We start from the raw sequence: 22,691 nt of genomic DNA, 5'->3' as shown, positions 1-22,691 counted from the left end.
TTGCCTTCCCTCAAAAACAAGAAAAAAGGAAGGTTGAGTCAAGATGTGATGGAGTTTTTGAGTACAAATATTGCCTTGCTTACCCAGCCTACAACCCAAATGAGTTTTAAGTTAAGAAACACAAGTTGGTAAAGCTCATCAATAAGCCTACAAGTAAAAAAGAAACACAAACTCCAGAATCTTATTTGGAGCGTGTTGATGGAATGTCTCCCAAGGATACAATGATAATCCGAGAGAGGTGGAAGAAGAAGTAGGTTAAAATTTTGACACTGACTGTGAAATTCCTGAAACTTTCCCAGCAGAAACTAAACAATCTTGTGCAGGAAAACCCCATGACAGCTCAAAGAAAAAAATCCAGCTCCAACCAAGAATAAACTGGCTTATCTCTAAGAATGTGTCACTTAATTTAATGAAAATGTTCTAATGTGTGTGGATTTTTTTTTACAGAGCAATTTTTCAATTTCTTAATATCACCCAGGAAGCTCTAGCAACAGCAGAGTCAGTAGTCACTGATAGATAACGAGCATTGAAGATGGGTTGTGCATGGGTCTTCTAACATAACAATGATGCAGGATAACAAGGAGTGCCTCCGTAAGAAACATGTCCAGGTTTTGGAGTGAACTAGCCAGTCTCCAGACCTCAACCCAATCAAAAATCTTTGGAGGTAACTGCAACCCTGTGTTTTTTAGTGATAATTCAGGAACCTGATTGATCTAGAGATGATCTGTGTGGAGGCATCCCAAATGCAGTGTGTACAACCTGGTGAGAAACAGGAAACGACTGATCTGTATTATCACAAACAAAGGCTACTATAACAAATATTAACATTGATGTTGGCAGATGTTCAAATATTTATTTACAGCAGTAGTATACAAATAAATTATTTTTAAGAATCACACAATTTAGTTTCCAGATCTACTTTAGATTATGTCTCATAGTGATTTTGCACCTAAGATGAAAATTTTAGACCTCTCCATGATTTCTAAGTGGGAGAACTTGCAAAATAATAGGGTGTTCAAACACTTATTTATTTGCCTCACTGTAAATGGACATATAATTGGATAGATTCATAAACTGATCAATGGATGGATATTGACGAAGACCTCACCAGGTGCTGCTTGAAGCCCAAGGATAGACGGCAAATGAACCCTCATTTTTTAGATAGGTTAACTCGTTGGTATAGCCTGTAAAGAAAAATAGATTTTGGGGTGGAGAACGACCTATGACTTTCCCTTGCATGCAATTGAAGCTTTTGAACTCGAATCTTACCAGTTTTTATGTGCTGAAGGGCCTCAGCCCGTTTCTGAACTCCAACGGCTTCCCATTTGTTGGTTTTATCCAGATACGTAGTTGCAATGACAGGCAGGGTCATGTGGATCATGTTCTGCTCTCCACAGCCAGAGGGTTGATAAATCAGAGTACCCATAGACTTTCCACTGATGGCATTCTCCACCAGACCAGAAACTTGTTCTCGGCCTGTGTGCAAAAGGGCAACTGAAGTGGATATCATCACCAGGAACCATGCAGAGCTCAGTTTGATGATGAAAACTGACCTGTCACTGAGATCTCAGTGCTTGTAGGTGAGTTTGAAATCAAATTACGTTCAGAAATGTTGCTGTTCAGAACTTCCACTTGTTCACCGTCTACAATAAAACACAGTTTTGCAATTATAAATTGGAGGAGTCCATAGAGATGGTAATTGAAATGTTAAATAAATTACAATAATTTATGGAAAATTCCTGTCTTGGACTCACTTTTTCCTTTATTAGCTGGATCCAAGGTCACGGTTTCTAAAGCTTTAACTAAAACTCCTGGGGGCTGAGGAAGAAAATATTAGACAATAAGCTAATTTTTGGCTCATTATACTGGTTTTTTAAGAGGATTTTCTTTGTATTGGTCAGTTTAGTTATCTTTAAGAAAACTTTAACACGATTGGCGTGGGAGAAGCAGCCATCACCAATGTTAGTCAATGGTCCAGGCGCCCTCTCAGGCGAATTGAAGCCTCGCGGCGCGATATGAGCGATGGGCGCAGCGTGTAGGTTTGCCAGCAGCTGGATTTCAGCAGCGAGGCGTGAACTGGGCCTGAGGTTTGACAGGTAGCTGCATCCCATCTGCCAAATCCGGTACTCATCTTTGGGCACGGGACGTTTTCAGTGACCCGATCAATGGGTAAAATACCAGTCCAATAATGTTTTTTTCCTGTCGGATTATTGCGGTTCTCTGACTACAGCCAGACAGCCTCCCATACCAGCGGGATTCACCCGCTACGCACGCCGGGAGAGAGAGAGCCACTGAGGGGAGCGCGAACCACGAAGCTGGGAGCGGGAACTGGGTACCACGTAATGGGGACCAGGGACCACGAAGCGCAGAGCAGGAACCGGGGACCAGGGACACCAGATCCAATGGCAGGAACAGGGGACTGGAAGGTGTGGAGCTCGCAGCCGGAACTGGGGACCGCGGGGAGCAAAGTATCGAAATTGCCAGGAAACGAATCCAACCGGTGCCCAGCCGTACAGATCAGTGGTTTTTGCTCCTGTGGCAAATCTCAGTCGCTCCATATGCCGGCAGACAGACGCTGCGGGAGTTGCCAGCTCCGGTCTCATCAAAACATTTAAAAGACTGGAAAAAGGACTCCAAATTTTATCCCCCCCACCCACCTATGCACACTCACACTGATGTTTTTGTAGAACTCTTCACAATAAAAAAAACCTTGTTCCTCGACACCCTGTTGGTCTTCCATTCATTTGAAGTGAGATATCCACAGACAGAGCTGGTAGCTACTCACACATGTGGCCGTGGCATCAGGAACACATTATTTGACAAGCGACGAGCAGCGAATGCACTGCGCTGCGAAAGAGGGGTGGGATACGCAAATATGTCAAGCGAATCACGTTCGGTGTGAATGCACCATTAAACATGTTTGTAGGATTTGGTCAATCTCATGCAATAGTTTTGTTTATCCCACTTAGATAAAATGTGAATCACAGTCGTGCTATTTCTGTTCAGTCAGATCAGTGTCCAGGCTAAGACTTTAGACCTGTCGATAGAAATAAATTCTGAATGTGAAAAATCAACAGATTGACTTACAACCACTCGCAGGTTTTTCTCCACTCCATCACTCATGAATGAATCTTTGACGGCAGCTTTGACCTTGATTTTAAGAGTCCCCTCCTTCATGGGAATAATGATGAAGGGAACAGATCTTGTTGTCATGGCCCCAACGTTTACCTCCTGTCGATATTTCCCACGTTTAAAAGCTTCACTGCACACGTCCTTTTCCTCGGCTAGATCTATACGAACCTTAATAGACAAAATGGTGGAAGACATTCAGACTCATTCAACAAATAAAGACAAATGGTAGAATGAGGGGACTTTTGTAGTCTTGTGCCAGCATTCAGAACCATCGTTTACTCTTCAGATCGCAGCAAGCAGCTCAAAGCCTACGATTTCAGTATCAAAAGGAAACAATGAGAAATATTCAACTGTAGCATAGATTGATCAAGTATTTTATTTTGTTAATGTCTAAGTTTCAGTTGTGCTTCTGCTTTGCTGCACTCACTGTTATGATCTGTCGCTTGTAGTTGTGCAGAATGGCTTTTATTTCCAGCTGTTCTCCCCGGACAGCTGAGTACGGCAGCCGAAGGTCTATGAAGAAATCTTTGCGGACAATCACCTCCAGTGGCTCTCCCACGCAGATGCCTTCAATGAAAACCCAGAGGAATCAAGCCTTTACAGAGGTGGTGATAGTGGGCTGGTCATATAAGGAGATGACCATTCACTGACCATGTGTTCTTGACAGACTGATTCCAGTGAACTCCCAGGTTGTGATGGAATCTTGCAGAGGAACATTTTTAATGAATGAAGTTGAGTCACTGAAGCACAAAACAAGGTCGGGGCACTATTAGAGACAGCTCGGTTGGGGGTGCGGGGGTTACAGGCAGATAGAGTAGTGTCCCTCCTGCAGCACAGTCTTGACTGTGAACTCACCATGATGTATTTATGGGGCATTCTGGCAGGATAATGTCGTTCCACAGCCAGCTTTCTGGGAAATTGGTGCGAGTGACGATTTCATTGCTGTCCATGTAGCTATCATCTGTCTCACCTGGAATACAGAAAGTAACTGTAGTGTTTGTTTCCATGTGAACAGTCAATAGTGTTGATGCAGACTCTTACTGCGGGCCAGATGCAGGCTCTCCTCTTTATTTTCAAGCAGTTGTTTTTCTATCTCTTTGCAGCAGGTGATGAAAGCATCGACACAAGCCTGACCATCCAGAATGTACTCAGAGCGACGCTCACATGTGTATGAAACTGGGGAGTCCTTCATGCCGTCCAAACAACATTCCCGCTGTAGATCTTCCTCATACTGACTCACTAACCACAACGAGAAGTTTATAGAGAGTCATTATTGTGAATAAAGTAGAGATTTCCTAATTTCAATCTGTTTTTCAATTCTAAGACAGGACAATGCATGTATTGATATTTGCTTCCTTGAGCTTCTCACATAATGTGGTTCTGACATCCATGATGGTCGAGGCGCGCCTTCTCCTGGACGGTGCTGCACATTTTACGTCTGAAACAAGATCAGAGTAAAAACAAATCACAAAAAAGAAACCTGAAGAGTCCTCAGATGTCAGCATGCTGTCAAAGAAGTAAACAGCAAAGACACTTGGAAGACTCTTTAACAGTGAATTAGAGGCATAAATGTGCTCTAATACCCCCCCCCCCGCTTTTATTTTTCCTTCATTTGTCTTATATGGTTTCATGCTGATCAGACCCTTCTCCAAAGTTTTTGTTGAACAGACAGGTGTAGGGAGGAAGAGGATGGTTTGGTAATTTTTAGAAGTCCAGACTGATAGGGAGGCGAGAGGTTGTTGATGACCTTGAAATGTACAGAAAGATTTTATAGTTGATTCTTGATTGAACCAGGAGCCAGTGCAGATGCTGCAGGACTGGGGTGATGTCAGGATCCCGCCTCATTTAGTGAAGACAATGGTCGTTGTGTTAACTGTAGTCTGATATCAGACCTGTTTTCCAGGCTCAAACAGCTGGAAGCGCGTCTTAGCTCAATGGAAGCTAAACCAGCTAGCCATGTTGTTGTTACTCGGAGCGCTAGCCGCGCCAGTAAAGCTGACTTAGCTAGCATCCCACCGCCCTCTCAGCAGTCAGGGAATCCCCAGAATGAGTTTGTACCGGTGGGGAAGAAGCATAGAGCTAAACCGAAGCACGCAGAGCGCTCGGAGCTCCCTGTATGGAACAGGTTTTCTCCCCTCAGTAACGCACCAACTGAACCGAAAACCCTGGTCATCGGCTCCTCCGAGGTCAGACACGTAAAGCTCAAGGGAGCTACAGTTAGATGTTACCCGGGATCCAGAGTTGGTGACATCGAAGGAAACCTCCGAATGTTAGCCCAGAGTAAGGCGAGGTTCCGTCGGGTCCTAATTCACGCCCGACGAAGACAATCAGAGATTCTTAAATTAAACGTAGAATCGGTGTGTAAACTGGCTAAATCTGTGTCAGATACAGTAGTTTTCTCTGGACCTCTCCCAAACAAAGTCAGTGATGAAATGTACAGCCGATTTTCATCTTTTAACCGCTGGTTAGCTAAATGGTGCCCAGAAAACGGTGTTAGCTATGTGGATAACTGGAGCATGTTCTGGGGAAAGCCCGGTCTCATGCGCAGAGATGGCATTCATCCCAGTTTGGACGGAGCGGCTCTTCTGTCCAGAAACATTTCTGCTAGCTTTAGCCATGACAACTCAGAGAGGAGACCTGGGGAGAGAGCAGTAGTTTAAAACTCTTCCCTGAGCGGCCTTTAGCACTGATGCTAACCCCAAACAGGGCTAGCCCAGCAGTTCCTAGCGTTAGCTTATGTGCTGGAAGGCAAATTAAAAGAATGAATCACAGAAACAAAAATTATGATGTCAATAAATGTGGGCTACTAAACATTAGATCAATTTCCTCAAAGTCCTTATTAGTCAATGAATTGATTAATGATACTAAACTAAGCCTGTTAGCTCTAACAGAAACCTGGCTAAAACAGGATGATTATGTTCGGCTTAATGAAGCAACCCCCCCTAGCTATAATAACTATCAGATATCCAGGATTTCTGGGAAAGGTGGTGGATTAGCAGTAATTTCAGAGTCATGCTTACTCTTTAACATTAAAGTTAAACACATTTATAATTCATTTGAAAGCATTGTACTATCTATAAATCACCCAAACAGAAAGACTCAAAAAGCAGTTTTATTTATAATTATTTATCACCCTCCCGGCCCGTACTCTGAATTTTTTTCTGAGTTTTCAGAATTTTTATCAAATATTATTTTAGATTCTGACAAAATCATAATTACAGGAGATTTTAATATTCATATTGATGATTCCAGTGACTGTCTTGGAAACACATTTGCGGCTTTATTAGAAAATGTTGGTTTCATGCAAAATGTAAATCAACCTACTCACTGTCATTAGCACACCCTGGACCTTGTTTTAACTCATGAAGTTGAGATTAGCCAGCTGAATGTCCTTCCTCATAACCCCATACTCTCAGATCATTTTCTAATTACCTTTCAGTTTAAATTAGAAAATCCTACTGCTCCAATAAATAAGAAAGAGCTTAAACGAACATTATCTGACCGTTCTGTGTCCGAATTTAAACTCGCAGTCCAACCAATGTTTAGTAACATGTTGGATAAATATTCTCAGAGCTCTTTAAGCCCCGTTGATAATGATCAGTTTGTCAATGATACCATGCAAGCCCTCAGAGGAACACTTGATGCTGTTGCCCCTCTGAAGCTTAAGCTTGTTAGACAAAACAGAGTAGCACCGTGGTTTAACGCTGAAACACGTTCCCTAAAACAAATAACTCGTAAATTAGAAAGAAAATGGCGCCGTTCCGGATCAGAGCACTCTCTGAATGCTTGGAAATGTAGCCTCTTAAGTTATAAAAAATCCCTGCGTAAAGCGAGAACTCAATATTACTCAACTTTAATAGCAGAAAATGCAAACAATCCAAGATTTCTCTTTAGTACTATAGCCAGGCTGACCAGCAGCCACAGCTCGGTTGAACCACATATTCCTGCTACTATCAGCTCTGAAGATTTCCTTCAATTCTTTGATAATAAAATCTCAAATATTAGACAGAAGCTAAATGTGGTTATTCCCACTATCGACCCAAAGCAGGCAGAAGTCGTAGAAATAAAGGCATCCATAGAAACGTCTGTAACATTAGACTGCTTTACTGCTGTGGACCAAGCAGAAATAGCATCAGTTATTATGTCTTCTAAAACCTCCACTTGTCTCTTAGACCCAATCCCCACTAAACTTTTTAAAGAAATCTTCCCCCTTATTAGTGAATCCATATTAACCATAATAAATACCTCTCTAGAGACTGGTTATGTGCCTCAGTCTTTTAAATATGCTGTTGTTAAACCTCTCTTGAAAAAACCCAGCCTGGATCCTGACATTCTAGCCAACTATAGACCAATATCTAATCTCCCATTCATATCTAAAATCCTAGAAAGAGTTGTAGTAAAGCAGCTGCAGTGCCACCTACAGGACAATAATCACTTTGAAGATTTTCAGTCAGGGTTCAGACCTCACCATAGCACTGAAACTGCACTGGTCAGAGTTACTAATGACTTGCTATTGGCTTCAGAAAAGGGACTAATCTCTGTTCTGGTCCTGTTAGACCTCAGCGCAGCCTTTGATACCATCGACCACAGCATCTTACTCCAGAGACTAGAGCATGACATAGGGATCAGGGGATCTGCCCTCCAGTGGTTTGAATCCTATTTATCTGATAGATACCAGTTTGTTAATGTAAATGGACAGTCCTCTCATTGTACTAGAGTTAGCTACGGAGTCCCTCAGGGCTCAGTTCTAGGGCCCATTCTGTTCACGCTTTACATGCTGCCCTTAGGAAACATAATCAGGAAACATAGCATTAACTTTCACTGTTATGCAGATGATACACAGCTGTATTTATCCATTAAACCTGACCAGAATGACCACCTAGAGAAACTGAATTCATGCATCAGAGACATTAAGACCTGGATGACAATTAATTACCTCCTCCTGAACCCAGAAAAAACTGAGGTCATGATACTGGGTCCTAAACACCTGAGAGATGCTCTCTCAGATCAGATAGTCTCCCTGGATGGTGTAAATGTTGCCTCCAATTCTTCAGTCAGAAACTTAGGGGTTTTATTTGACCAGGATTTATCATTTAAGGCTCACATATCTCAAGCTTGTAAAACTGCATTTTTTCACCTACGTAATATAGCTAGGATCAGGAATATGTTATCTAAAAGTGACGCTGAAAAACTCATCCATGCATTTGTTACGTCTAGACTGGATTACTGTAACTCTTTACTAATAGCATGCCCGAAAAGTTCTTTAAAAAGTTTTCAGCTTGTCCAGAATGCAGCAGCACGATTGTTAGCAGGAACTAGTAGAAGAGAACACATCACTCCTGTGTTAGCCTCTCTCCACTGGCTACCAGTTGAATCCAGGATCAAGTTCAAAATCCTCCTGTTAACCTATAAGGCTCTGAATGGTGTGGCCCCATCCTATATTAGAGATCTCATAGTTCCTTACCAACCAATCAGAACACTTCGTTCACAAAATGCTGGACTGCTTGTAGTTCCTAGAATTTCTAAAAGTACAGTTGGAGGTAGAACCTTCAGCTATCAAGCCCCTGTTCTATGGAATAAGCTCCCAGCTCATGTCAGAGAGGCCAGCACAGTTTCTACCTTCAAAACTAGCCTTAAAACATTCCTCTTTGGACAGGCGTTCTGCCAGGCTAGCTAGTAATCAGAGAATATTCCCTCTCCTGTGGTCCTTGTGAGGCTAGATTAATAAATTAATATTGATGCGTTTAAATATAAATTTAGATTTTCTATCATGGTTATTATTCAGATCAGCTCTGGGGTTCTGTTCTCTATTCTCATCTACTTCTCCTCTCTTCTATTCTTTATTATTTATTGTATTTAGTTCTCCATGCTTTTGTGGGTGCAGTTCCATTCACATGTTGTTCTTCTTTCCCACTCTCCTCTGGGGAGCGGGAGAGATTTCAGATCCCCGGTGGATCGCCCACGCTCCCACTCTTGGCCGTGGACCACGCCCCCGACACCATCCTGCATGTCTGAGTGAGAGTGATTCCTGCTGGGTCGTCTGTCCTCCTGGTCGTGGACTGCACCTCTGCTTCATCTTGACTATGGACTTCATGATCACTCGTCCCTCAGCTCCATCTGAATTAACTCTTTTAGATACGTAGTTGTAGAGGCTAATCTTTCTTTAACTGTTCTGGTATCGCCTGTCCGTCCTGGGATAGGATCTCTCCTTCATGTGGGAATCCCTAAAGTTTCTTCTTTTTTCCTGACTCAGGTTTTTTTTAGGAGTTTTTCCTTACCGGGAGGGAGGGTCTAAGGGCAGGGATAACCAGTTTATGTAGTCCGTTTAGTTTTTAACAATTGTTTATATTTTGGAGCCCAATGAGGCAAATTCCTTTGTGATTTTGGGCTATATAAATAAAATTGAATTGAATTGAATTGAATTGGTGATGGAGGGGGTCTTGGTGATGATCTGGGCTGCAGCTTTCTGAACAGTTGAAGTTTGTGGATGGATTTGTTGAGGATACCGAAGAGGAGGGAGTTGCAGTAATCAATACGACTGGAGACGAGACTGTGAACCAGGATGGTGGCAGAGTGGGTATTGAGGGAGGGACAAGAGATGGTTGATGTTTTGTAAGTGGAAGAATGATGACCAGGTGATGTTGCTGATGTGGGACTGGAAGGACAGAGAGCTGTCGAGAACAACACCCAAACTCTTCACCTGGGAGGAGGAGGTAACTATGGAGTCATCTACGGAAAGGGTCAGGGAGATGGATTTGGAGAGGGTTGACTTGGTGCCAATGAGAAGTACTTCTGTTTTAGTGCTGTTGAGCTTCAGGTAGTTTGAGGAAAACCTGGATCTAAGTTCAGATAGACAGGCTATGAGGGAAGAAGACAGAATACTGGAGGAGGAATGAGTTGACAGGTAGAGTTGGGTGTTGTCGGTGTAGCAAGGGAACTTGAATTTTCTGAAGATCCTTCCCCATGGGAGAAGATAGATGATAAAATGGATGGGGCTAAGAACAGGGCCTTGGGGCACCCCTGAAGAGACTGTGGAGGCCTGGTACCAGAAGGAGTGAAGCTGAACAACCTGAGAGTGGCCAGATGTAAACCAGTTAAGGAAGGTGTGAGTGATGCCAATGATGCCACAGAATGGATATTTTACATCTGTCATTGAAGCAATCCTGGCAGTAAACTCAAGAGGGAGCTATGAAAAAAAAATATCCTGCCTAAAATATAAATGTGCAAATCAGTGAAAACTTAAACTAAATTAAAGTTGCAAACATTTGTGAATACAAAAATTTAAACTTAACGTCCCTTTCTCTCCGTAAACCCTGTATGGTTTGGCCCTAACCAGACCGTCAATATCAGGATTTAAAGCCCATGTACCAACGCATTTCACAATGTCATTCATGAATGCAAAATACAAATAGATGTCTAAAAATCTTTTCCTGCGTTTGCTGTTTTTCCTTTGCTTCTCGTAGTGGCGGAATAACGCATTGCGGTAATTTTTTTCACAGAATCATAACTCGCAACAGGAATAGGCTGGAAACTTGCTTTTATTTTCAACATCCTTATACTTTTTTCTCAATATGACTGGACCGGATTAACCCTTGTGTTTTCTTATCGGGTCCAGGTGACCCCACCCTTACATTGGTGTGTGATCCCTCCCATGACCAGTGTTGGGACTAACGCCGTTTAAGTATAACGGCGTTACTAACGGCGTTATAAATCAAGTAATTTAGTAATCTAACTCTCATTTATGTTAAGAAATATTTCATAACTTTTTGTTAGCCATTCAAGTTAAGTTAAAAGTGATAATTCTGTCAGCAGCGATTTCCTGTATTTTATTATGGAGGGACAGTCTGGAGTTGCATTGCATTCTGGGTAGCAGGAAGTCCCGTTTTCTTGGAGAAGTGCTTCTAACGATCAAACTACTCTCTGCTGTGTCTTAACAGCTCTCCAAAACCTCAGAAACCAAAGCTTTTCACTCGTCTACTTGCAAGTCACATTGTCCTTTGTAAACTGGATTAAGCAGACCTGAATAAAGGAGCCCGTATCCTGGCTTGTGAAACGAGTTTGGCTTGCTGTTTATCTGCGTTAACATACCAAGGGTATCCAACATGTACAAGTAATACTACACTGTTTAACATTTGAATGTCATCTATTCTATTCCATAATTCAAATGGTAATCTGTAAAAATGTTCTCATTTAAAAATGTTCTCATTTAATGGCACTTGAATAGTATTGTCAGCATTTTCCCATCTGGCTCCACATCTGACCACCAGAGGGAGCCCTCACCTGAGTACTGACCCTGCACTCCCTCTCCCCCTTCAGCAGTCACTTCCTCAGCCAGATCTCCTCAGCTGTTTCCCATCTACCTCATCACCACCAGTATATAGCCTGCCTGCTATCATCACCTCAGTGCGAAGTTTTGTACTACCCGGCATACATTTGAGTGTTTCTCTTTGTTATCGCTCTTTGTTTGATCCCGTTAGTGATGTGCAAATGAAGCTTTCTTGAAGCACTGAAGCCTTTGTCTAAATTGGTTCACTCCAGAGCAATGCTTCATGAAGCTTCATTTACTCTAGTAGGACATCTAGTGGACACAAAAATTACAGCAGAATTTGATCTGTGCCATTTTGGAAAAAAAAAAACATGTACAAACATGTTAGTAAAATAAAGTAGTTTACTAAACATGTCCATTGCTGTACACTTTCACTGTGTGTGTTTGCTTATTTATTGATAAAAATAAATGTAAAGAAGATTATTTTTTCTAAACCTCAAGTAAAAACTAGAAAATTATAAAAATGATAAATTAAAGTAAGTTAAGAGTATAGGTGGATTGAATGTGTCCTGGTGCTAAACCAGTAATTTTTTTTTTTGGGGGGGGGGTCTCTAAAGTGTGAAACGGGTGCTTCAATGAAATGAAAAAAACATATATACATGAAAAAGCAATGTCACAGGATGAAGAGTTTGGACAATGATCCTATTAACATTGAAATCAGATCAGTGTTTGAAGGGACAGAATATTTGTTTCATTAGTACCGTATTTTTCGGACTATAAGTCGCACCGGAGTATAAGTCGCAGGGGCCAAAAAATGCATAATGAAGAAGAAAAAAACATACATAAGTCGCACTGGAGTATAAGTCGCATTTTTTTCAAGTAATTTATTTTACAAACTGGTTGAAAGAAACGATATTACATCATCCTGGAAGGTAAGTTATAACATTCATAAGTGAATAGAAAACAGGCTGAATATGTGTCAACACATATTCACATATTAGCATCATGAAAAAAACGAAAAGGTGTAGCATTTATATAACTTAGCAGTTTTATTTAACTATAGCCTCAAGAACTCATCAACTTTGTATCTTTACTGTAATTAATTGCACGCAATCTCACTCCATATCACTAATCATACCATATCAGTAAATATATCAGTAAATAAAGTAATTGCATAGATCACCATAAGAGGGCACTCTAGACTTACGGTCCATATCTCATCTGATTAAAAATTCGTATATAAGTCGCACTGGAGTATAAGTCGCAGGGACATTCAATCTATGAAAAAAACCGCGACTTATAGTCCGGAAAATGGTAATCTTATTATTATTCCTCTAAATTTACAGACGTTCTCCAAACTATCTCTACCTCAGTCCATACTGCCTCTAAACTCACCAATCGTAACTCTCTATTAAACACCCGCATTATGAATGGAGCGAGAACAACTGTGTAATTCAAAGTTACTTTTGTCATTGTGTAATGTGGAATATTTGCATTAACAGTCTTATTTTGTTTAAATCCAAAACAGGAAAAATGTGCTTACCTTGTCTGTTAGCTGTTCCTGATGCAGTACTGGACTCAAATAACAGCCCAGCATCATAGAAAACACTCAAGCCATCCTTCCCTCCACCAGGAGTGCAGCCAGTGTCATACTTCTCCACTTCATCCCAAATCTGTTGTGAAAAAAATCAGACATCCAAAGGTTACAGTTCAACTTGTAAGTTGAGCAGAAATCAAACTGATTGAGCTGAATTTTTCTTTGTTAATCATGAAACAATGAAGAGTTTTTAAAGGTACAATTGCCTACTTTTTTCTGTGTGAGTTGGTGTTTGCTGTTTAGGACGTAAACACCTTTGTCTACAGCCACCAGTCCCACGGTGGCACCTGGATCTCCAGAGACCTTTAAACCAAACCTGTCACGGGGCTCATAGACAGCAGCAGGTGTTTCAAGCTCCATTCTGAGCTGCAATTCATTTCACACAGACGTGCATTTAGATAGGTACAAAGCAGACATGAACGGCATTTTTCTTGAACATGTCTTACCGAGCCCATGCATGAATCTTTAACATCCACCCAAACGGAGTCTGAAACCACTTCATCATCGGTGGGATGGTAGAAGGCAACGATCCGGAAAGACGGCAGCATCTCTTTGGTAACAGTAATTGTGAGGGAGATCAGCGATTGTCCTTTTGATTTGTAACGTTCAAATTTCACCAGTTGACCTCTGCTTGTGATCTGGAGGAACAGAGTCACAATCAAGCCTTCAGTAAACAGTGAGCCGAGCATATTTATGACTTCAAGGCCAACAACTCTCACCAGATAAGTGATGTCTTTGCTTCCACTCGGCTTATTGTTCAGAAATAGGTCAATCTTCAGGTTATCACCTAATTTGACTTCAGGCGTGCCCACACCTGAGCAGAAAAGAGTGCTCAAAGCCATGCAATAGAATGTGTAATGCATTTTTGCATAACACTGAATCATATGTTAACATTCTCTGATGTTTACTGTATTACTGATAAGGCTAAGTATCAGTAGCTGCGTTTACATGTGCACAATTGGATCAAAGATCAGATTAAAATATAACTGTGTACATGGTACTTAAAAAAAACTTTATATGATTGTAACAAATGTTTCCACGCGTTTAATTGGAGTAAATAATTTTGATATGCGCAGAACTGTCTAAAATGCCAGAAATAGTTGTAGAAGAAGAAATAGCTATACAACATCAAAGATGCTGTATAGAGTGAGATGATCCTCTGATCGGGCTTTCATTATTATTAATAATATTTTTTAGTGACTGTGTGCTCATAGCTTTCCAAATCCGTGCGGGCGATGCAGCAATGTGCATCTTGGCTCCACGTAAATATGTGAGAATAAATTCAGCCTTTATTTTGTCTGGATGGAACTAGAAACATTAATTCATGTGATTTTTTTTTTTTTTTTGCACTGTTTCTCAGGACTTTTTACAGCGCAGAGCAGCATTAGCGTATTCAAAAGCCGCCTCCGCCGGCTCACACCGTCCTGAGGTTGCTTAGAGTTACAGTTTCCCGGCAGAGACGGTTTTCCTGAGCCGGCAGGTCTCTTAGGTAGAGCAGCCGGACGGAATGCAGTTCGAAGCTCATACCGTAACAAGCACAAGAAAGCTCTGATGAAACAAAGAAAACACCTGTCTGTTTATCTAAAGGATCACCTGTCGAAATATTATGCTGATCTTGCAAAGCATGCTATACTTCTATGGAAGAGACGACAGATCCAAGGAACTTGGGTGCAGAACTCCGGGATTTTTGTCAAACCACTCTGCCCACCGGACCTGGCTAAGTCACTGGAAATCAAAAGCATGAAAGACTTCGAGAAGTGTGGAATTATGGATGTCTGAGCCTTTAATTAAAGCAAAATAAGTGAGATTTAATTTCAAGAAAACAATGTCTAGAACAGGGGTCACCAACACGTCGACCGCGGGCGCCAGGTCGCCCGCGAGCTCCTCCTCAGTCGCCCGCAGGCCTCTTCTAAAAATAGCACAACTCACTTGTGAGCTGCTCAAAAATTAAATTTTATTGTGATGCAATTTTTTTAAATCAAACCTGCCTTTATAAAGAATTAAAAATTAAAACATCTTAAAGATAGATGTTCATTATTTCTGAAGCCAAAAACGGACTGTCTCACTATTTTTTCTTTTTTTAAATCGTTTTCTCCTTAACGAGATAATCAATAGTCGCATTTCCATTAACTCTGAAATTTCGCAAATTGGAATTTGGATAATAAATTCTCCTAATGGAAACACCACATTTTCGAAAAAACTGGCATTTTTCGAAAAAAGTTTTTGCGCTTAGAGGAGGAATAGACATTTTTCGCAAAACTGTAATGGAAACACTTTTTTCGAAATAAATGCGCTTCTCGGTATGAAGTGTCTGATCTGAGCGCTGTACAGTCGGCGCACCAAGAGGTCCTGGAGCGCCAAAGCGCTTTATTAATTGCGGTCATACAGAATCGCCCAGCTCCTCCTTTCCTCATCACTTCATCTACAGACGTACTTTTGCAGCTTGGAGCCTGAAGTCTCATGAGCGCGAGCGCCGTGACAGAAACTTGAATGGGTGTTGTGGTGTTTTCAGACAGAAAAAAGGTCCAGGTGCTTATTTGTTAAAATGCTTTTTCTTTTAACCGCAGAACAGGCTTCTCACTCTTCTGTGTCGAGCTGCGCTGCACGCGTCCCAGACAGAGCTGTGACGTCACCCACATGCTCCCTTTTAGTGAATGAAATAAAAAAAAAATACTTGTTGTCGTTCATCGCCGTGTTTTTAATGACTTATCGCGTGAGTTGGTTTGTGATTTATCGCAAAATTATAATTTAATGGAAACAGTGTCATTTCGAAACGTTTTTTTTAAATCCCTAGAATTTCCATAAAGTTTTGCGCAAATGTGTAATGGAAACGCAGCTAATAACAAAGAATGAGGCGTCTCCTTCTCCCTTTCCCACATGGAGACACCGAGAATATTTGATTATTAGTTATCTTTAAGGGAAACACAGATTTCGAAAAAAAAGTTATTGCATGTAGAGGAGCTGGTTTTGGGGGCGTATTGAAATGGATGGATACTTTTCGCAGAACTGTAATGGAAATTGACTTTTTTCTAATTAAATGCGCTTCTGAAGTGTCTGTCCGAGTACAGAACAGCGGACGCACTGCTGTGACATCACTCAAATGCTCCTTTTTAAGATCAAATAAAAAAAACACATATTGCCGTGTTTATAATGACTTTTCGCGTGATTTGGTTTGTGTTTTATCGCATTATTATGAAACCGTATCATTGCGACACCGTTTTTTCTAAATTCCTAGAATTTGGTTAAAGTTTCATTTGTAATGAAACAGAACCCAGAGCTGCTGAGTGTTTCTGCATGGTGCGTTAACTGAGCCCCGGATATCGGCAGTAAAACGAACCAGTTTATCAGAGAAAACATAGAACACCGGCACTGATCCGGATATAATCGAGTGATTAAATAGTGTTGATGTTTTCTCAGAAAAACTGATTTGTTTTGCTGCGGGTTGTTTAAAAATGACAAAGTTTAGCAGACTGGGTTGAGTGGCTGTTCGCTTATGTCCAGAGCTCAGTGAACGCATCATGAGCAGATTCTTGTCTGCTGTGGGATCTGAAAATCAACCTGTTCAGAGGTTTAAGGAAAATAAAGGGACGGGTACATGAGACTGAATTAAAGCGTTTGAGGAGCGTATCCACTAATAATAGTTATAATTAATTAATAATAATTAATTAATATTTGAATAATAAATTATTATTTTGTTAAAAACATTTCATTTGGTCATTACCTCAAAATGTGACAAGATCTGTTGAGATTAATAAAGTTCTAAATATTGATATCTGTTTCCTAGCTTGTTGTCATTATTAATAATTATGCTAAGAAATCAGTGTCTTCACATAGAGAAGTATCATTATTCATTATTAATAATGTAGAATTAAAGGCAAATTTATTATTTCAAACTGGTAGCCCTTCGTATGATTCAGTACCCATGAAGTAGCCCGCAGTTTCAAAAAGGTTGGTGACCCCTGGTCTAGAATCTACCGCTTCTGAAGGTGAGCTTGGACCCGATTTTCAGCTGACCTGCAGACACCTTGAGCACAATTCACTTGATATATCAGCTGAAGGGCAATGGGACGTAATAAATACAGTCTGCAGTGATAACAATGATTTAAAGAAGGATTACGTGGCCTTAATCCTGTCCACAGACTTGGTTTCCTAAACTGTGATATATCACTGATTCTGCACCATTCTTGATTTTTTTTCTTTTACTTTCTTTCTCCTAAAGTGTGATCTATGACTGATCTTGTTTTATGAAAACAATCTGCACAAATTGTCCTCTTAATTAGTATATTTTGGATTTTTTTGCATTGGATTTTCCTTTAATGATTATCATTATCGGGTCATTTGCATTGATCAGTGCCGGGAGACTGGAATATATTCAGATGATTATTAATCATCTGGGTATGCTCAGGATTTTTGGTGCTGGTGTGGGTGATTTTTGTTTTTTGTGGTTTTTTTTGGTAATGATGGTCTGAATATGCTTTGATTTTTGGTTTTGTTAAATGTAAATAACTTATCTGTGGATGCTTGAAATGAATTACATCATTGATCTTCATGATTCTTAATACCCTGAATCTATGATTGTAGGGTATAAATTTTTGATATTTAGTCCTAAACCTGATCTTGATAATTTACCTAAAGAAAATAGTAAGGTCAAACCGGGGTGGGATTATTTAAATTCACTTCCTCCCACTCCCTTTCAAGCAATCAATTTATTTTATGTATTAATACTACGGCTGTCAGATTTGTCGCATTAATTACGCGTTAATTTGACATGTGCGTGACGCCGACAATTTTTTTGACGCATTAATCACTGATTTTCTCATACGTAGCTTTCCACACTGCGCGAAGGCGTCCCTCATCGCCCTCTAACTCACCGGCTGCTCTTACTAGATCACTGGTGGGTCTCCAACCACCGAGCTGCTAGCTAGAACCGGCCTGGCGCTAGGATGCGGAGAGCTCCTGCACCCTAACCCGGCTCCAGTTCGCGTCCAGTACCACGTCTGGTGGTACCGGCTCGCGTCCGGCGCCGCGTCCCGAGAGCTGCGGACCCCCGACGTTCCGAACAGCAAGCGCACCGGGGGACGTTTTAAAGGTAGTTTAAACAATGCCAGTTATTTGTAGATGAAAAGATAAATCTCAGCTTTGAGTGTGTGGCCCGTCCCTCTTTCGCTGCGCGAAAATATGCAAAATATCCCAAAGTTCTGGAGGTTTAAGCGTGATCCAACCAGGGCATAGCGGTCTGTCTGCCGGCATATTCATGGCGTGAGCTCCGCTGGACACGTCGCTGCATCGAGCTGCAGCCAGAGAACGCGGCGGCAGTAACAGACTGTCAAACTATCCACAGTGTATCCCGCTTTTCTCAGTCTTTAATGTTTTAAAAAACAAAAGTTAATTGGAAATGATAAATCTCTATTTCATTTATTACTGGAGTTCAGCAGAGGAGGAAAAGATTATATTTTTGATGTTTTTTTATTTTATTTTACTGAACGTTGATTGAAGTTTTGAATTTAAAATGTCCTTCACTTGCACTTGGGCTTTTGTTAGGCATTTTATGTTACAGCCTTTTATTGTTAAGAAAGTTTATCTCAATACAATGTTACAAAATAAAGTATTTCTGATAAAAACTATAAATTTTGTCATTCTTGTTTTCATAATTAATGTAGAACTGCTAAATTCCACGAAGCACGCACTTTTTTCCTAAAAAAAGGCCACATATTAAGTTGTGATTAATATGCGATGAATCGCAATTAAAAATTTTAATCGCCTTACAGCTCTAATTATTACCTGATTTCTTGAAATAATAAACCATTTCATTCATTTGTATATTTTAAAAAATTGATCACTTTCAGCAGTACAAGTAAGAAGTTTTTTCAAAAAGTGTTAAAGTTTAAACTAAATAGATGTGGTTTGTTTAACCCTTCCGCTCTCCTTGGCTTGTTTACATTAAAAGTGGGGTCATCGGGACCCTACAAGACAGTGCGCTGAACTTTTTTTCAATGATTGTCAACCTTTACTGGTGTCCAATGATAGACATGAGGTCTTGTCCACCTTTTTCATGGAAGTGCTAACAATTCAATGTAAGGGTGGGGTCATTTGGACCCCATGAGAGAGCACAAGGGCTAAAAATTAATGCACTAGATTAGAGAGACAGCAGGCGCTGCAAACAACTCTATCCTATTTCTGGTGGCTCACCTGACACACTTTTGAAAGTCGCAACTAGAATCCCGTGGGTCACGTGCAAATCTCGTGGGTCACCACTAAGTCTCTGCGAGCTCGCTCATTGAAGCTTTAATACCATTTTATACCATAAGTTGAACATTGGAGCGCCTCTTGACATGGTGGATTTATTTTGTCTTGTAATATTATCCCCTAGCTCTCAGTAGAGTGAGTTTTGTTGATAAAATGAGCGCATATGCTGCAGGTGTTTTTCTGTGTGCTGACTTCTGCCATGCGGCGGACTTTGGATAGCAGCTGACGAGCTGTCACTCTGCGGGGGTTCCATCCCTGGAGCGGAATCCACGAGCGAGGCGATTCGGGAAGTTTAAACTCAGTCATTTGATTTTAATGGAGGAAATTGGCCTGTTTTTCCTCTGTTTTAGTTTCAGCTTTTGTTAAAATGTAGGTATACGCCTCTGTCACCTTCTCTACTAAAATGTTACGACCAAGTTTGACGTGTTGTGCTGTTACTCTGCCCATGAAGGTAAATCTCTGAATGGTTCTGCTTTTACTGAATAAAACTGTTCCTTCCTCAACTTAAAATAAAACAGCATAAGCAGATTAGGCTTCAGATCTCCATGTCTTCCTGGTGAGTTGCTAGTAGAGACTGCACAAGACTTTGAGGAGCAGATCTAGTGATATCAGTTCTACCAGTAATGATCGGTTCTGTTTTATTAAAGTATTTCATTAAACTCCTTTTCAACTCAGCCCTACTTACCGATATGGATGTAAGTCTTGCTGTTGGTAGTGTATTGCTTTGCTTCCATCGTGGCTTTAGCTTGTCTTGTAGGTGAAATTTTTGGATCATTAGTCTCTGCCTATAAGAAGCATACAGGGATTGAATTGATTTCTGCCATGGAACAACCTGTTGCTACCCTCTCCAGCCACCAGAGAGGCCGCTCACCAGAGTTCTGACTTCACCACCTGCCTTCACCTGGACTCATCATCGTCAGCTGTTTCCCATCACCTCATCACCACCTCAGTATATAGTCTTGCTCCACGCTGTCAGTCTCTGCGAAGTATTGTTTTGTGCCACCCTGCAACACTGAGCGTTTATTCCTGGACCCTCGCCTCTGCCTCTGCCTCTGCCTCTGCCTCTGCCTCTGCCTCTGCCTCTGCCTACCCTGATTCCCTGCCGCCTGCCCCCGATCCTCGCCTGGACTCTGACTACTCTGCTCCCTCTCCTCGGATGATCCCATGCCCGTGTATGACCTCTGCCTGTCTGACCCTGCTTAGTCTTGTTGACTTATAGCTTTGTTAATAAGCCTGCTGCACTTGGAACCAGCTGTCTGCCTCTTTGTGACAATTTCACTTCGTGAAATCAATTCAAATCACAGTGAAGATCATTCAGTTATCTAAATGTCAGTATTGCGCTTTTAAGCTGAAGCTGAAATTGCTGCAATCTCTCACTGTGAAAAACAAATGATGGTACTCATGGTTTGAATGAAGACAGCTGCTGAAATATATTAAGAATACACACAAAAGGCTGAATAGTAAAAAGTAATACATGAACAAGTTTAATAGTTAACTCTTAAACTTCATTAAGTTTATTAATACTGAGGTGAAATAAATCACAGGATAATCAGTAATATATTTTGGAACATGAAACAACTGAAAGTCACTAAGTAATTGCAAAATGTTAATGTTGAGTATCCTAATTCATTAAAACTGAAATAGATGGGCAATCAACAGGAATTATTACAATTTTAGGAATTTCAACACATTTTATTTGCTGGAAATGAAAAAGACTACTAAAAAATAGAGAGCTAAAGAAAGAGGTAAATGATTAATAATCAAGTAGTAACTTTTAAGCTTTCACTGAATACATTTAATGATAATGATTATTAAATATTAATAATATTTTTTAAAGAGCAGCTTTATGTTGAATTTTGATTAAGGAACGGATCTAACCTCAGAACTTAGCTTTCATTTCAAAGATCAAAATAATCATGGTTATGATATCATGATTAAAATATTTTTAACGAAAAACATTTAAGGGTTAGGGTTAACAGGATGTATAGTTCTTGCTTTTTAGATGCTTTTTTTTTTTTTTTACTGAAATTATACTTTAAAAAAACTCAATGCAGCATTGATTGAAAAAATGGAAACTCATCTTACTTCTCAAAAGAAATAACTACATTGATTTTATTTCATTTACATTGAACAAAATTTAAAATAAATATATTCAGTCAAGATAAAACTAAATTAAATTAATTAATCTTTCATCACCCTTGCTGAGTTTGGTGCGGATGGAGGATTATTTTCTATCTACTTTCCATTGTTGCCCTTTAGCTTGATCTATTTGGGGATTTTACAGGGAAAATATCATAAGAGAAGAGCAAAATCTGTTTTTCACTCATTATTTGCAAACAATTGATAATTATTTTATTCTGGTTCAAGTGAAAAAGTCCTGGTTCAAAACCCAGCTGGGACCTTTCTGTGCAGAACAAGATTAAATCAAATTAGGTTGTCTTCTGAAACATAGGAAGTTTCTTTTCACAAAAGACCAAGTTTTGGTCTCAATGACTCAAATAATGAAATAAGTGAATTTTTTGGTGCTGAACACTCACCACTTTGTTCAACTTTACTACACTCTGACTCCATATAATATAAAGTAACAACTAATCAACTACTAAATTAGTCGTTGACTCTTTAAATAGTCGATTAGTCGACTAATCGTGGCAGTCCTAGTGTGGAGTTTGCATGTGAGCGTTTTCTCCAGGAACTCTGGCTTCCTCTCACAGTCCAAACACATGACTTATTTTTGGTTAATTAGGGAATCTAAATTGCCTCAAGCTGTGAATGTTAGTGTGTGCGGTTATCCAGCCCTGCAATGAATAAGCAACCTGCTCAGGGCTGCCAATTCACCTATCTGTATCTGAGAGAGGCTTCAGCAACACCATGACCACTAAAGGCAGGTGTAGCAAATGGATGGAGAGACATGGATATTATAAATGGCAATGTTCTGAATGAATACCAGAGGTGGGACCAAGTCATCATTTTGCAAGTCCGAGTCAAGTCCCAAGTCTTTGTCCTCAAGTCCGAGTCAAGTCCCAAGTCAAAAGCACTCAAGTCCCAAGTCGAGTCACAAGTCATGACCAACAAGTCTCAAGTCGAGTCACAAGTCCTACTATTAATGTTTCAAGTCATTTCAAGTCATTTAAAAAACAATGTAATATTAATTACACAGATCATGTTTGCTTTTATTGACTGTATTTTGCAAGAATTTTAGCTAAATTCCCACTAAGTTGATGCATCTCCACTTCAAAAATCCAAAATAGTTTATCTATAACAAAAACGCAGTTAATCACATTTGAAATGTGGTAAGATGGAGATGGCAGAGAACCAGGGTAGTCTGGATATTTAAGGGGTCGTACCATGATTTTCTTAAGCCCTTCAGAGTGAACTATATCCATATATATGATCATATATTACCTTTGGAACACTAAGAAACACATTTATGAAATACTACCAGCTATTTTC

The 22,691-nt window shown here is 40.3% G+C and overlaps 2 protein-coding genes across 2 annotated transcripts in view; both read right to left on the bottom strand.

Annotated features, from left to right (window-relative positions):
* LOC112137455 (complement C3) overlaps positions 1–22,691 on the bottom strand; it is a 132,518-nt gene that overhangs the window by 24,513 nt on the left and 85,314 nt on the right. The gene's annotated exons all lie outside the window — the stretch shown is intronic.
* LOC112137454 (complement C3) overlaps positions 1–22,691 on the bottom strand; it is a gene marked incomplete in the record, with an annotated part of 60,536 nt that overhangs the window by 24,535 nt on the left and 13,310 nt on the right. Inside the window, 15 exon segments of the mRNA XM_024259792.2 lie at positions 1,109–1,184; positions 1,270–1,476; positions 1,554–1,643; positions 1,755–1,818; positions 3,088–3,300; positions 3,560–3,699; positions 3,784–3,872; positions 3,988–4,102; positions 4,174–4,371; positions 4,502–4,570; positions 12,942–13,071; positions 13,206–13,361; positions 13,442–13,633; positions 13,715–13,809; positions 19,927–20,026. Of these exon segments, the coding sequence (XP_024115560.1) occupies positions 1,109–1,184; positions 1,270–1,476; positions 1,554–1,643; positions 1,755–1,818; positions 3,088–3,300; positions 3,560–3,699; positions 3,784–3,872; positions 3,988–4,102; positions 4,174–4,371; positions 4,502–4,570; positions 12,942–13,071; positions 13,206–13,361; positions 13,442–13,633; positions 13,715–13,809; positions 19,927–20,026 (1,934 nt within the window).

The sequence above is a fragment of the Oryzias melastigma genome, linkage group LG1, assembly GCF_002922805.2.
Source record: "Oryzias melastigma strain HK-1 linkage group LG1, ASM292280v2, whole genome shotgun sequence".
NCBI lineage: Eukaryota > Metazoa > Chordata > Actinopteri > Beloniformes > Adrianichthyidae > Oryzias > Oryzias melastigma.
This window is presented reverse-complemented; position numbering and strand designations above follow the sequence as displayed.